The sequence below is a fragment of the Passer domesticus genome, chromosome 23 (genome assembly GCF_036417665.1).
Source record: "Passer domesticus isolate bPasDom1 chromosome 23, bPasDom1.hap1, whole genome shotgun sequence".
Taxonomy (NCBI): domain Eukaryota; kingdom Metazoa; phylum Chordata; class Aves; order Passeriformes; family Passeridae; genus Passer; species Passer domesticus.
In genome coordinates this window covers 586,063-599,066 of record NC_087496.1, presented here as the reverse complement: position 1 = coordinate 599,066, position 13,004 = coordinate 586,063, and the positions used below count along the sequence as shown (strand labels likewise).

At 56.6% G+C, this 13,004-nt stretch overlaps 1 protein-coding gene across 1 annotated transcript; it reads right to left on the bottom strand.

The window, feature by feature from the left end:
* Positions 1–411: 411 nt before the first annotated feature.
* LOC135285345 (serine/threonine-protein kinase pim-1-like) lies at positions 412–11,229 on the bottom strand. The gene is made up of 7 exons (XM_064397535.1): positions 11,131–11,229; positions 3,552–3,576; positions 2,772–2,863; positions 2,608–2,658; positions 2,037–2,403; positions 1,244–1,420; positions 412–1,009 (listed from the first exon to the last, which is right to left on the bottom strand). The coding sequence occupies exons 1-7, from the start codon at positions 11,227–11,229 to the stop codon at positions 903–905; spliced, it is 918 nt and encodes a 305-aa protein (XP_064253605.1). The 3' UTR covers positions 412–902.
* Between the last annotated feature and the right edge of the window lie 1,775 nt (positions 11,230–13,004).

The following is a 13,004-nucleotide window of genomic DNA, read 5'->3' as shown; positions in this document are numbered from 1 at the left end:
CAAGTCTGTGCTGCAGGTGACACCATTTCTTCTTTGGCTGATTCCAGCCCGGTGCTGAGCTCCAGCAGAGCCCTGGCAGAGCCCAGAGCAGCCTCAGCATCTGCAGAGCCCGGCTGCAAGGAGAGAAAGCAGAAACTGCTCGTCAGCTGATGGCTCCTGTCCCCTTGTCCCAGCTGCCCGCAGTGCCCAGGCCGTGCTGGCTGTGCCCAGAGCTGTGCCCAGAGCTGCCCATCAGTGCTGCCTTGGGAAGCAGGGCAGGAGGGCAGGACATGTGCCCAGCCTGCAGCCAGCCATGGCACATCCAGCCCTCAGCAGCTGCCCAGAGCCAAAAAGCAGCTGGGCAGTCAACTGAAGAATTTGTTGCATCCCTCCCAGCAAAGGGGGAACCTTTGGTGCCCAGCCAGGCCATGCCATGCCCAGATCTGGGAGCATCCCCCTGGCTGTGGAACTCACCTGCAAATTGGGTGTGGAGTGTGTCTTTAGAGAAGCTGCCAGAATCCAAGTCCATCATCTTCAGCTGGCCAGGCCAAGGAAGAAATTGTCGTCCTTGAGGTTGTCCTTGCTGTCTCCAGCAGCAGCCCCACCTGGTACAGCTTCTCCAGGAGCTCCTTCTCCTTCCCTGGGACCAGACCAGGCTGTCAGGGCTCTGCCCAGGGCCCCAGCCATCCATGAACCAGACAAGCAAAACCAGGGGGGATGGTGGCCACCAGTGCTTGCCACACCAGATCTCCAGCTCAGCTGCAGCCCAAGAGCTGCATGTTCCCTTCTGCTGACCCCTGCTCAGAGCTACAGGCAGGACAAAACCAGTCTGGTTTGCTTTGCCACTGAGTGCCAAGAGATGTGTGGAGCTCCTACCTGCCAGGCCCCTGGATCCAACTGTGCACATGGATCTCTCCCATCTTCTAGGGCCGAGGAACGCCCTGCACCCAAGGATGGCAGAAAAGCTCTTTTAATGATGGCCTGTCTGAGGGTTGCATGGACAAACACCTCTTAATGACATCTTGGCACTCTGGGGAGACAAACCAGAAATCACCAGTCAGTTGGAGAAGTTGCCCCCCTGTTCCTGTGCCAAGGCCATACGGGGTGTGCCCAGAGCTGGGCCTAAACTTCCCCATGGATTCTCTGTTTAGAGGAGAGCAGGACATGTGCCACCTCTGCAGCAGCTGCCAGAGCAGGATGCCCATCAGCCCGCTGCTGTCTCCCAGCACTGGTATTCCCCCTGTGCCCAGAGATGAGGATCCACCTTGAGAGAGCCGTGGTGGGAACAAAATGCGCCCCCAGATGAACTCCTGGCCCCTCCTGAACGGGTGCTTCCCCACGACCAGCTGGTACAGCAGGAGGCCCAGGGACCAGATTGTCGCTGCCTCGCCATGGTAGCTTTGGTGCTGGGTCCACTCTGGAGGGCTGTAGGCCAGGGTTCCTGTGGAACACAGACAGAGCTCAGCAGGGGGATGCTGCTGCTCCCAGAGCCTGCCCCAGCATCCCTGGGCATGTGGGGGCTGCTCTAGCAACACACGGGGTGACCGCTGCCCTCTCACCATCACCTGGGACTTGTGTACAAACTCAGGGCTGGAAAAGAAGCCAGTGGTGCTGGAAGAGGGCAGCAGAAACCCTGGGAAAGCCCAACCATGACACACAAAGGAAAAACCCACCCACTGGTGGAGAAAACCCACTCTCCTCTCTGCCTGCATGGGCCCCCAAAAAATGTTAATAAGCCAAGGCAAACAAGGTGAGTGGAGCAGTCCAAGCCCCTCCTCCCCTGCACACCAAACCATCCAGGGCATGGGTTCAGACCCCCCTCTCCACTACCCCCATGGGGGTTTTTGTCGGGCTAGCTGCACCAGCTCCAGCCCCAGCCCAGGGCACAGTGGGTACTGAAGGCTGTCAGCAGGGCTGGGAGCTGGCCCCCCTCACACCCCAACCAAATCAATTTGGCTCCAGCATTAATCCCATCCCAGCTGCAGTAGGGGGAAGCCCCGGTGCTACACCCAGGCTGGGCCATGAGATGCCCAGGAGCATCCCCTGCGAGGTCTCACCTGCAAACTGGGTGTAGGCTGTGTCTTGGAGGAAAGCGCCACAGCCAAAGTCAATCAGTTTCAGCTGCCCGCTGGCCAGGTCAAGCACGATGTTCTGAGGCTTGATGTCCCTGTGCAGGACCCCGCAGCTGGTGCAGTGCCGCACGGCCTCCAGCACCTGGCGGAACAGCCCCCGCGCCTCCTCCTCCGGCAGGAACCTCCGCTCCGCCAGGAAATCCGACAGCTCCTGGCACCGTTCTGGACGCTCCAGCACCATCAAGAAGCTGTCGGGGAGCTCAAGCCACTCCAGGAGCTGAATGACACCAGCACACCCACAGGACACCTTGGCCAGCAGCACGATCTCCAGGGGCGCGCTGGTGCCGTCAGGCTGCGGGAGGAGCGCGATGCCGTCAGTGGAGCTGAGGCCGTGCCAGGGCTCTGGGACCCCTCAGCCAGCCCGGGATGCTCTGCATGCCCTGCTCAGCCCACGCCCGCTCTGCCCACAGGGCTCCTGGCGGCTCCCACCCTGCCGGGCCCCGGCTCCTCACCGCCCGGCACGGCCCGGCTTCTGCCGCTGGCCCCGCTCACTCACCAGCTCGCTCCAGTGCCGGATGCGATCCCGCGGCACGCGTTTGATGGCCACCTGCGAGCAAGGGAGAGCAGCAGGCTGAGCTCAACGCCCTTCCCACTGCTCTCCGACATTCTCGTCCTTGTCTCCCTCTTCCCTCTCTGCCCGCCGCCGGCCCCGCCGCTCACCGGGGCGCCGTCCGAGAGCCGCGTTGCCGACCAGACGCTGCCGAATCCGCCGCGCCCCAGCAGGGAACCCAGGCGGTACCGCTCCTGCAGGGCCTCCTGCGCCTTCCCTGCGGGCGGGACGCGGCTGTCAGCGCTCGGCCCGGGGCCAGCAACGGCCCCCGAGCGCCCCTCACCCGCCCCGGCCCGGCCATCCCCCAGCGTTCGGTTTTCGGAACGCGGCACGGGAGGCTCGGGGCCGGCGGCTGCGCTGCCGAGCGGTGGAGCGCTGGCCGGGCAAGCTGCAGCGGAGGCGGCGGGAGAGGCAACGCCGCCTGTGTCCTCCGCGGGCCCCGGGAGGAGCCGGGGCCGGGGCCGGGCTCGGGCTCGGGGCCGGGACTGGACCCTGCGTCGGGGCCGGGGCCGGGCTCGGGCCAGGCGGAGCCAAAAGCCGGCGATGCCGCCCCAGCCCCAGGCATTGACGCCCGCCCAGCACCGCCAGCGCCAGCACGGCCAGAGCCGGGCTGAGGCCAGGCGGCGGCGGGACGGCCGGGGGCGGGCACGGGGCAGCCCCGCCCGGGGCCGGGGGCGGGCCGGGGGCATGGCCCGGCCCGGCACGGGGAGTGGGAGGCGGGGAGAGGAGAGGGACGGCGGGAAAGGGAGAGCGGGAGAGGTACGGGGCAGCGGGAGAGGGAGAGGAGAAGAGAATCTAAAGTTTCTTTTGTCGCTGCCGCTGCCGCTGCCGCTGCCGCTGCCGCTGCTGCTGCCGCTGCTGCCGCTGCTGCCGCTGCTGCTGCCGCTGCTGCTGCCGCTGCTGCCGCTGCTGCAACTGAAGCTCCGGGGCCGTTTGTCCCCGTGTCCGTTTGTCCGTTGCCCGCTTGCCCCCGCCCCGAGCCCCACGTTCCCCAAGGGTAGCCCCTGAGCCTCTGCAAACACGGGAACTTTGCCGAGTTCAGCCAAGACCCAGAGTCTGGACTCCTGCACAGTGGCTCAGGAATCCCCTCAGTCCCTGCTGTGCATTGTCCCTGCTGAGGGTCAAACACTCTCAGAGCGCATTCCCTGAATGCAGAATTTGTACCTGACCCAAGCACTGCACTTACCTCTCCAGCATTGATTTCCAAGAAAAACAGGGGAAGCCAAAGTGTGTGTAGGTCATGGTATCTTAAAATGTCTAAAACTTGCCAACTCATGGATCTTAGAAGTGATCTTAGAAGTGAGATGTGTTTGGAATTAATGGGATGGACAACTAGTGCAAGATGGAAAAGGGGAGCATAAAAACAAATCGAGAAAAACGTCTTGAATTGTTTCAATTTTCATTTAATTTCTTAAAAGCTCTTTCAGTTTTTCCAGAATCTTCTCCTCAGTCCTGTTTGCTTTTTCCAAGAACCTTTCCCGGAGAACGAGGTGCAGCTTCTGTCACAAGGTGTGCCACCAACTGCAGCTTTCCACACTGTGGGTGCAGCACAACACTTGCAGCAAAGCAGGAGAAATATTTGAAGAATTTAACAGCTTGTTCTTTTCTTTTCCTTGTGGGCTGGGCAGTTGTGCCATTGGTAAGGTTTTCATTGTTACTGTTCTACCCTAAGAAAACATGACAGGCTACCAAGAACTCTTAGGGAATGCAAGCCTGACTGAATGCAGAGAAAGAAACTCTAGAGCCTGCAGCCAGAAGTGGAGAGCTGTGTGATAATCATTCCAACACCCCCAAGGACATCTTGAAAATGATCTAGAAGATGAAAATGGGCTGACAGCGGGAGTTTGTTTCTGTCTTCAGTCCAGATTCTTCTACATCTGAAAACAATTCCACAGTCTCCATCTAAATCAAGAGTACAATCAGTTCATAAAAAGCACCAGAACAAACTGTACCTCTCAGGAGATGATTGAAAGAATCTGAAAAGGGAAAATGCAGGAGAAATGCATTTCTCAGCACTGCAGTACTTGCCTACCTGAAACCCTCCTCCATTTCCTCTGCATTCCTGGATCTGTTGGTGTCAGTTCTGTATTCGGTGGTGCCTCCAGCCCTGAATCCCCTCATCTACAGCCTGAGGAACCAGGAGCTCAAGGCTGCAGTGTGGAGACTGATCACTGGACATCTTAGGAAGCATTAAAGTGATTGCCAGTTTCGGCAAATCACTTGTAATAAAAGTCATCTTTTCTAGCTCTTTTGGTTTGGTTCTTTGATTTCCCTGTCGTTTTCCTTTTTAAATATTCTTCCTAAAGCTAGACGATTGTTTCTGCCATCTCTGACTTTGTTTCTCTCCACCTTCCCTGTGGCCACAGACTGTGCCAATGAGGGGCTGCAGTCTCAAAGGTTTTAAAAGAACTAAAGGATATCCCAGCAAAGTTTTCTGCAGAGATCCCTCTATTCTTGCCTTCTCTGGAGCTGCAGCAGCAATGTCGGTGTGCAGAGCTGGGGCAGATCAGTGCTGGCACAGCAGCTATGCCCAGCAGCAGCAGCACTTGGTGTTGCCAGTGCTGCTGCCGTGGCCCTGCCCCGCTGCCCTGGTGGCCCTGGTGTTGCTGCAGGGCCTGAGTGCTCTCGGGGCCGGGCACAGTCCTGGGGGTGGCAGTGCCGGGGCTGCAGCAGGGACAGGCCATGGGCACTGCTGGGGCAGCGCTGACGCCTCAGGCCAGGCCCTGGGGGCTCCAGGCTCCTTGCCCAGGCTCTCTCAAGAACACGGCCAGGCCAATGCTCAGCGCAAAAAAGCCCCAGGGTGAGCAGCCCCAGGCTGGCCGTGGGCAGGCTGGGGGCAAACAGCATGGCTGGGGCTCTGCAAGGGCCCTGGGGGAGACGGGAAGGAGCAGCAGAGCAGGGGCTGATCCATACCCAGGGTGCTGCACAGCCCAGGGCAGCGTCCCAGAGCATCCTCATGGAGCTGCCAACAACATCCCCCCTCTGCAGCCCTGGCCTCTCCCCCAGCTCACAGAGGTGCTGCATCCTTGCAGGCACAGCCACGGCAGCAGTGGCTCAGGAGCCCCTGTTTGCATTGCACAGAGCAGGCAGGAGCACACCCATGCTGCTGCTGTGGGGACATGAACCTGAGGGAGCACAAATGCCATCAGCCCCTGGGGCCAGGAAGGGCTGGGGGACACCAGGGAAACCACTCAGCTTTATCCTGGCCTCTGCAGTCAGCCAGAAAGTTTGTTCCCATTAGCTGGGAGATTCCTGTCCCACTGCAGATGCTGTTGCTCAGAGCCAGGGCTGCCTGACAGCCACCCCCAAACTGTCCTGAGTATTTCCTTGGCTTCACCTTTGCTTTTTTTCCCCATTTTTTTTGGTACAAATTTCTTCCTGTTGCCCACCCCTGTTCCCTCCCCTGCAAAAAGCCCATCCCTGTTTGCCCTTTCCTCTCTGGCCCCACTCCCCATTGCAGTTCCTGACTTGGCACCATGGGAATGTCCCTTGGGGAGCAGGATCATCCTCCAAGTGCTGCAGGAAACTGGCAAGTCTTCAGGCTCCTGCAGTGCCTGGTGCTGCTCCCTTGTCAAAGGCACCACAGGCCAGGGGGGCACATCTGGGCTGCTGTGTCTGCCTGTGGGGCTCCCTGTTCTGGGCAATGAGGAGGAGCTGCAGAGGCTCTGAGGACTGACAGGATGGGCTTTGGGCCTGGGAGGAGAAGCTGAGGCACCTGGGCTGCTGGAGCTTCTGAAGAGGAGGCCCAGGGCTCATCCTGCAACTGCTGCAAGGGTGGTTTCAGAGAATCACAGAATCAGCAAGGTTGGAAAAGACCTTGGAGATCATCAAGTCCAACCTGTGCCCTGACACCACCTTGTCTCCCCCGGGCCACCTCTTCTCCAGGATAAACAACCCCAGCTCCCTCAGCCTCTCTTCACAGGATTTTTGCTCCAGACCCTTCACCAGCCTTGTTGCCCTTCTCTGGACACACTCCAGCCCCTCCAATTCTTGCTAAATTTGGGGTCCCAGAACTGGACACAGCACCCGAGGTGCTGCCCAACCAGCGCCCAGCACAGGGGAAGAATTGCTGTCCTGGTCCTGCTGGTGACACCATTGCTGGTCCATAGGAGTGCCAGGGGTTGGATGAGGGAAATGGTCGGGAGGGGGCAGGAGACACAGTCTGATTGACTCTCAGCCATGAAGGGTCTTGATTTTCATAGCTATTCAGTCTGCATTAGAAGGTGCTGGGGGTCAATATCAACTGGACATTGCTGATATCAATCTATAAACAGGAAAAAACATTAAACAGAACAAACTGTTCTCTCTGCATTGTTTTCAAGACAGTATATACACTTTGAATACACTTCAGATATCTGTCTAATTAATTAGAGAAAACTTGAAAACTTCTGTTATTCCAAATGGCTTTTCTTCTTTGGGCATGTTGAACAAATGTTTATGAGCTTTTCTCACTGAATTCCTGAACTGAAGAGCTCAAGAAAGAAGAGGCCTTGGGTGTAGGAAAATTCATCATCAACCTCCAAGTGGCTGAGGATCCATCCCCATCAGAGCAGCAATGAACAGAAATGGGCACAGCTTTGTGGCTGCCCCAGTTTTGGGATCGGCCCTGGGCCTGGAGCAGGAGCAGCTCTTGAGGGCCCCAAGGCCAGGGCTTTTGTGCTGCCCTGGGCACATGGGATGGCAGCAGGGGCTGCAGAGCTCTCAGCACCTGAGCCAGAGGGGAGCAGGGCAGCCAGGGAGCCTCCTTTGGCCTTGTCCCAGCACCTTCCGCCATGGCTGGGGCTGAGTCCTGTGTGAGCTGCAGCTGCTGCTGTGCCCTTGGCAGGGGCTGAGGCCGTGGGGCCAGTGGCCAGAGCAGCCTGGCCTGAGCAGAGCTGTGGGGCCAGAGCCGGCTGGGCTGGGCTGGGGAGAGGCCCTTGGTGCTGCCCAGAGCTCAGGGCAGCTGGCAGAGCTTGCAGGGAGCTGGGCTGGGCTCAGAGAGCCTGCCCCAGAAACCATCAGTGTCCATCTCAGCCTGGCTGAGCGTGCAGGGGCAGGACTCAGGCCAGGCCTTGTGGGGCAGGGCCAGCGCCAGTGCAAGGCATTGCAAACAGGCAAGTGCCCCAGAGAGGAGGCTGCTCTGTGCCCTTGGGGGCACGGACAGAGCAGGGAGGGGGCCCAGGACATTTGTCACCACCAGGCTGTGTGCTCAGCCCTTGGCAGCCCTGGCTGCTGAGCCCAGCTTTGCCCTGGGCTGAGTTTGGCTGTGGCCCAGCTCCATCCTCCTGTGGGGCTCAGGGCCTGTTCCCGGCCATGGCCAGCCCTGGCCGGCCTCTCTGCTGGCCCAGAGGCCGGCAGAGCCCGAGGCAGGGCTGTCTGTGCAGGCCCACAGGTGCCAGGGGCTGTGCAGGAGCTGGCAGAGGCTGCCCAGCAGGGAGGCCATGGGGCACAGAGCCCCAAGGTTGCTGTGGGCAGCACAGCACAGGGGCCGTTCCCAGCCGCGATGCTCCTGGCCTGGGCTGGGCCTGCACAGGGGCTGGGCCACCATGGCTGGGCCAGCACAGGGCCACCAAGGTGCCACGCAGCCGCTGCCGGGGCTGACAGCAAGGCCAGGCACACACAAGCAATTGCTGAGCATGGCCTGCGCTGGCCAGGGCTGACTGTGCCACAGGCAGAGCTCAGCTGCCCTTGGGGGCTGCAGACACAGTCAGGAGCCCAAAGAGCCTCCATGGCTGTGCTGGAGACCAAGGCTGGAGCAGGGAAATGCAGGGCTGCTGCAGGATGGGGAGAGCATGGAATTCCAGCACACACCTCAGCTCTCTGATGATCCCGGCACCATGCTGGGCCCTGTTTCAGACTGGGGCAGGGCAGATGTTGATGGGACAGGAGCCATGCAGGGTTGTCAGGGACCTGCAGCTTGCAAGGTGTTCTGCTCTCCCTCAGGTGCTCTCAGAGAGATCCAATCCCTGGGCACCTCAATGCAGAAGTGGCACTGCCTCTTCATGGACACAAAACTGATGTCTGCCTGGAAAGGGGCACAGGTTTTAATACCTGTTGCTTTCATAATATACCAGAAAATATTTTTTATCTGAGGCATTTGAGTACTTTTAAGAAATGGCAAAATTTTCCCACCAGGAAGGGGAATTTCCTGGATCTACTGGTTTCTTCTACTGATGTCAGGAGAAGAAATACTGATCTTCCCCTCAACCATTGCTACCAACTTTCAGTCTAGTATTTAATGGCTTTCTTCCTTCAGGTGTTTCCAGCTCTCTTGTTGAAATGGCCATGTCTAAGGAGATCTCTTGATTTGGAGCAGCTGGATCTATATAATTCCCGTTGTTCCCAGATCTCCTCCTGCAGCTGGTCTCTGCTCATTCCATTGTGTCTCTGTTGACTGCCTTAGTGCTTTGAGCATCAGGGAGTTGCCCAATCTTTCAGGAGTTTCAACACCTTCTTAGTGAACATCTTAGTTGTATTTGTATCTTTTATGTCACCTCTTCCTAAGTCTTTGTCTAAAATCCTTCCTGTATGGCAATCCGTTGTGGATGGTGGACATGTCAGATGTTGCTGGCATGTCACAAGCTGCTGAGGGAAGGGTTTTGATGTTTCTTAAATTTTATCATGTTTACATTTATTATGTGTGCCATGAAGAGAAACCTTTCTATGCCTCTGAGTCTCACCCGTTCCTGCTCCCTCAAAGCACACAAACCTGATGAGTTGTGGCTCCCACTCCAGGGGCTGCACTTGGATCTCTCTCCACAGCCACAGCAGAGCTCCCTGGCAAAGGAGGGATGAAGGAAAGAGGACAGGCTGTGGGGATCAGGGCCAGGGCAGAGCCAGGGAAAAGAATGACTTTTGCATTTGATGGAGCTGTGCCTACCCTCGGCTTTGTTGGCTGACAAGAAATGAACATCCCTCTGTGTCTCAGGCAGCTCCTTCTCCAAGGAAAGCAGGTGGGAGTTGGAGCCAAGGAGCTGAAAGCTGCAGGTGCAGCCTAGGCTGGAGGGAGCTGAGATTTGCACAAGGCTGCTCTGAGTGCCAGGGCTTGGATGGGGGAAATGGTGGGGAGGGGGTAGGGACAGAGTCTGATTGATTGTCAGCCATGGAGGGTCTTGATTTTCCTATCTATTCAAACTGCATGAGGAGGTACTTGGATTCAGTGTCAATTGTAGATTGCACATATCGATTTATGATCAGGAAAAAAAACCAAACAACTAATTAGGACCTAAATAATATTTTCTCACTGTCTTTGTAAGTATTCATTCAATTATACATTCACTTTGAATACACTTATGAAATGTGTTGAATTAACCACACAAGATTTGAAAGCTAAAATCAAATTATTCCCAAAGGCTTGGCTTGTTAAGGTGTTCTGAATGTTAATGAGCCCTGGGACACTGAATTCCTGCACTGAAGAGCTGCAGGCTGAACAAGCCTCTGGAGCAGTGAAATCCAGCAGCAGGCTCCAAGTTGCTGAGGATGTCAGCAGCCCCCACTGAGGCCATCCCTGCCCAGAGAGCGTGGGGGAATGGGCAGACAAGGAGAGCGTCCCTGGGGCTGGGCCAGCAGAACTCAGAGGCACCAGCGGCTCCAGCTGGGCAATGGAGTGTGGAATGTGGCTGGGAAAGCCCTGCCTGGGCTGTGCCAAGCAGGACAGACAAGCCCTGACTCCCATCCACTAAAAAACTCTCTCAAGGAGACTTTTAATAGGAATTACAATTCTTTGTGTACTCTGAGTTGGACTCCCTGGAGAAATACTGACAAGAGAAAGAGCAATACAGCCTTTACTGGCAACTTTAGAAAATCAGAGAAACTTTGGCAAAAGTTTTATTATGACATTAAATCAACAAAAAACACTTTTCAAAGCATTAATTTGGCACATTCAACTTCGCAAACTCTAAGCTGTTCAATTTTAAGTTCATCAAAATTTCCAAGGGGCATATAAAGTAGAAGCAGACAGGGAGAGAGAAAAAAAGTAAGAAAAATACAGAGGAGCACACACACAGCTACTGCCTCCTGGATTTCAGCAGTGTTCAGACAGAAATTCCAAGAGGAGGTAGGGTCAAGATGTGTGCTTGCCTTGTGGTCAGCCTTCAATACCCCTTGGTCTTCCTGGGCCCTTCCCCCAGGTGAGACTTGGGCTCATTTGGTCACTCAGGAGCTGGGCTGGGGCTCCAGAGGTGGCTGTGGAGCATTGCCTGTGCTGTGCCAGGGACTGGCAGACACTGCTGGGCTGGGATAGAGGCTCTGGGGGGATTGTGGTCCCAGGGCAGGGCAGTGCTGGGCTTCCAGGGCAGGGCTGGACCTGCCCCTTCCTCCCCTACACGTGAAATGTTTCCAGCCAACAATCTCCTCCAGTCTGTCACAATAGGGAATATTGGAGGTGAAATCCCAGTTGTGGTCATGGGCACCTGGACAAGAAGGACAGTTCTTTTCAATTGGAAGGAAAGCACAGAGCCCCAGTGTTTGGAAGGCAGGTGAGAGCCTCACTAGGCCAAGGTCAGCAGAGTTGTCAGCAATGGCAGATTTTGTCTGGGAGCAGTCTTTGGATTTAGGGAATTTTGGAGATGGAACCCCAGTCTTGGCCATGGGTGCCTGGAGAAGCAGGACAGTTCTTTCCCATAGGAAGGAAAGCACAGAGCCTTCACCAAGCTTTTGAAGACAGATGGGAAGTGACCATGAAACCACTGCCAGCTAGACTTGTCCTGGCAATATTCCTGTGGAAAGAATTCCTTGATATAAGGAAATTTGGAGGTGAAATCTGAATTCTGGCCATGTGTGCCTGGAGGAGAAGGAGAGTTCTTTTCCATAGGAAGGAAAGAACAGAGCCCCAGTGTTTCAGTAGGAGGTAACAGGAGATTCTCAACATACCAAGGTCAGCTGGACCATTCAGGGTGCCCGGAAGGTCAAACCAGCCAGACTTGTTCCGGGTTCCCTTAGTTTTATGGTGCCTCATAATGTCACAACGATGCCTGGGTTCCATGAAGCCTTGCATTGTCACAATGGTCTCTGTGGTTCCCTAGGCCCCACAATGACATGTGACTCCTCTGTTCCATGAGCACTGCAATGTCACAATGGACCTTTGGACCCTGGGGGTTTGCAGTGTCACAATGGTCTCCTTTGGCTCCACAAAGGTGGTGTCACAATAGACCATTGATGACAGGAGGCCCCTCTGTGTCGCCCTGGAGCTTTTGGTTCCATGAGCCCTGGAGTGTCACAATTGTCTCCTTTGGTTGCCCAGTGTCACAATGGAGCACTGATGTGACGAGGCCCTGCAATGTCACAATGGAACTTTGGTTCCAGCCCTGCAGTGTCACAAAGGCCTCTTGGTTTCACAAGGCCCCACAATATCACAATGTTCCTCTTGGTTCTGTGGGGACCCCCAGGGTCACAATGGTCTCACTGGTTCCATGAGGCCTCACAGTATCAAAATGCTTTGCTTATTCCATAGGGCCCCATAGTATCTTCATGATTCCATGAGTGCCCTCCTTGTCACAGCGGCCCCATGGTTCCATGAGGCTGTAAAGTCACTTAATGGTGCCTCCATGGTTCCACGAGGCCTTGCAATGTCACAAGGGACATTTGGCTTCATGGAGTCCCCTCAGTGTCACAATGGCCCCTTGGTCCCATGACACCGCAAAGTGTCATAATGGTCTCCACGGTTGCAGGAGGCCCCACAATGTTACAATGGACCCTTGGTTTGATGGGGCGTCTTAGTGTCACAATGATACCTACATTCCATGGAGTCACACAGTATCAGTACAGTCCTCTTGGTTCCATGAGCCCAGCGATGTCACAGTGCTCTCCATGATTCCATGTGGCCCCGCAGTGTCACAATGGTCCCTTGGTGTCACAAGGCCCCACAGTGTCACAATGGTCTCTTGGTTCCATGGGCCCTGTGCTGCTGCATTCTCCCCTCCCCTTCTCAGGCCGCCCTGCCAGCTGAGAAATGCTCCTTGGGCCTCGGCCTTGGCCAACAGCCCCTGGGCTCAGCTCTTCTGCAGCTCAGCACAAACACTGTCTGCTCCAGGCACTGGTGCTGCCCAACCAGCTCCTGGTTGCTGTAGGAGCAGCCCTGGGAACTGGTTTTGTTCCCTCAGGGGCACAACATGCCTGTTCTCACACTGCCAAAGAAAGCTGTTGATGCCAAGTGCGGCCAGGAGGAACCATTGCTGTGACTGAAGCCCCTCTCTTGGGGCCCTACAAACAGCGCTGCAAAAGGAGCCCCTTGGAGCTCTCCTCGGCCAGCGACTCCCTCTGAGTGGGGCCTCTCCCAGCCGGGAACTCTCCCGTTTGCTGCACTCGGGGATCCTGAACAAGGACAGAGCCTGGGCCGATCCCCCCACTCCTCCAGGCTCAACCCT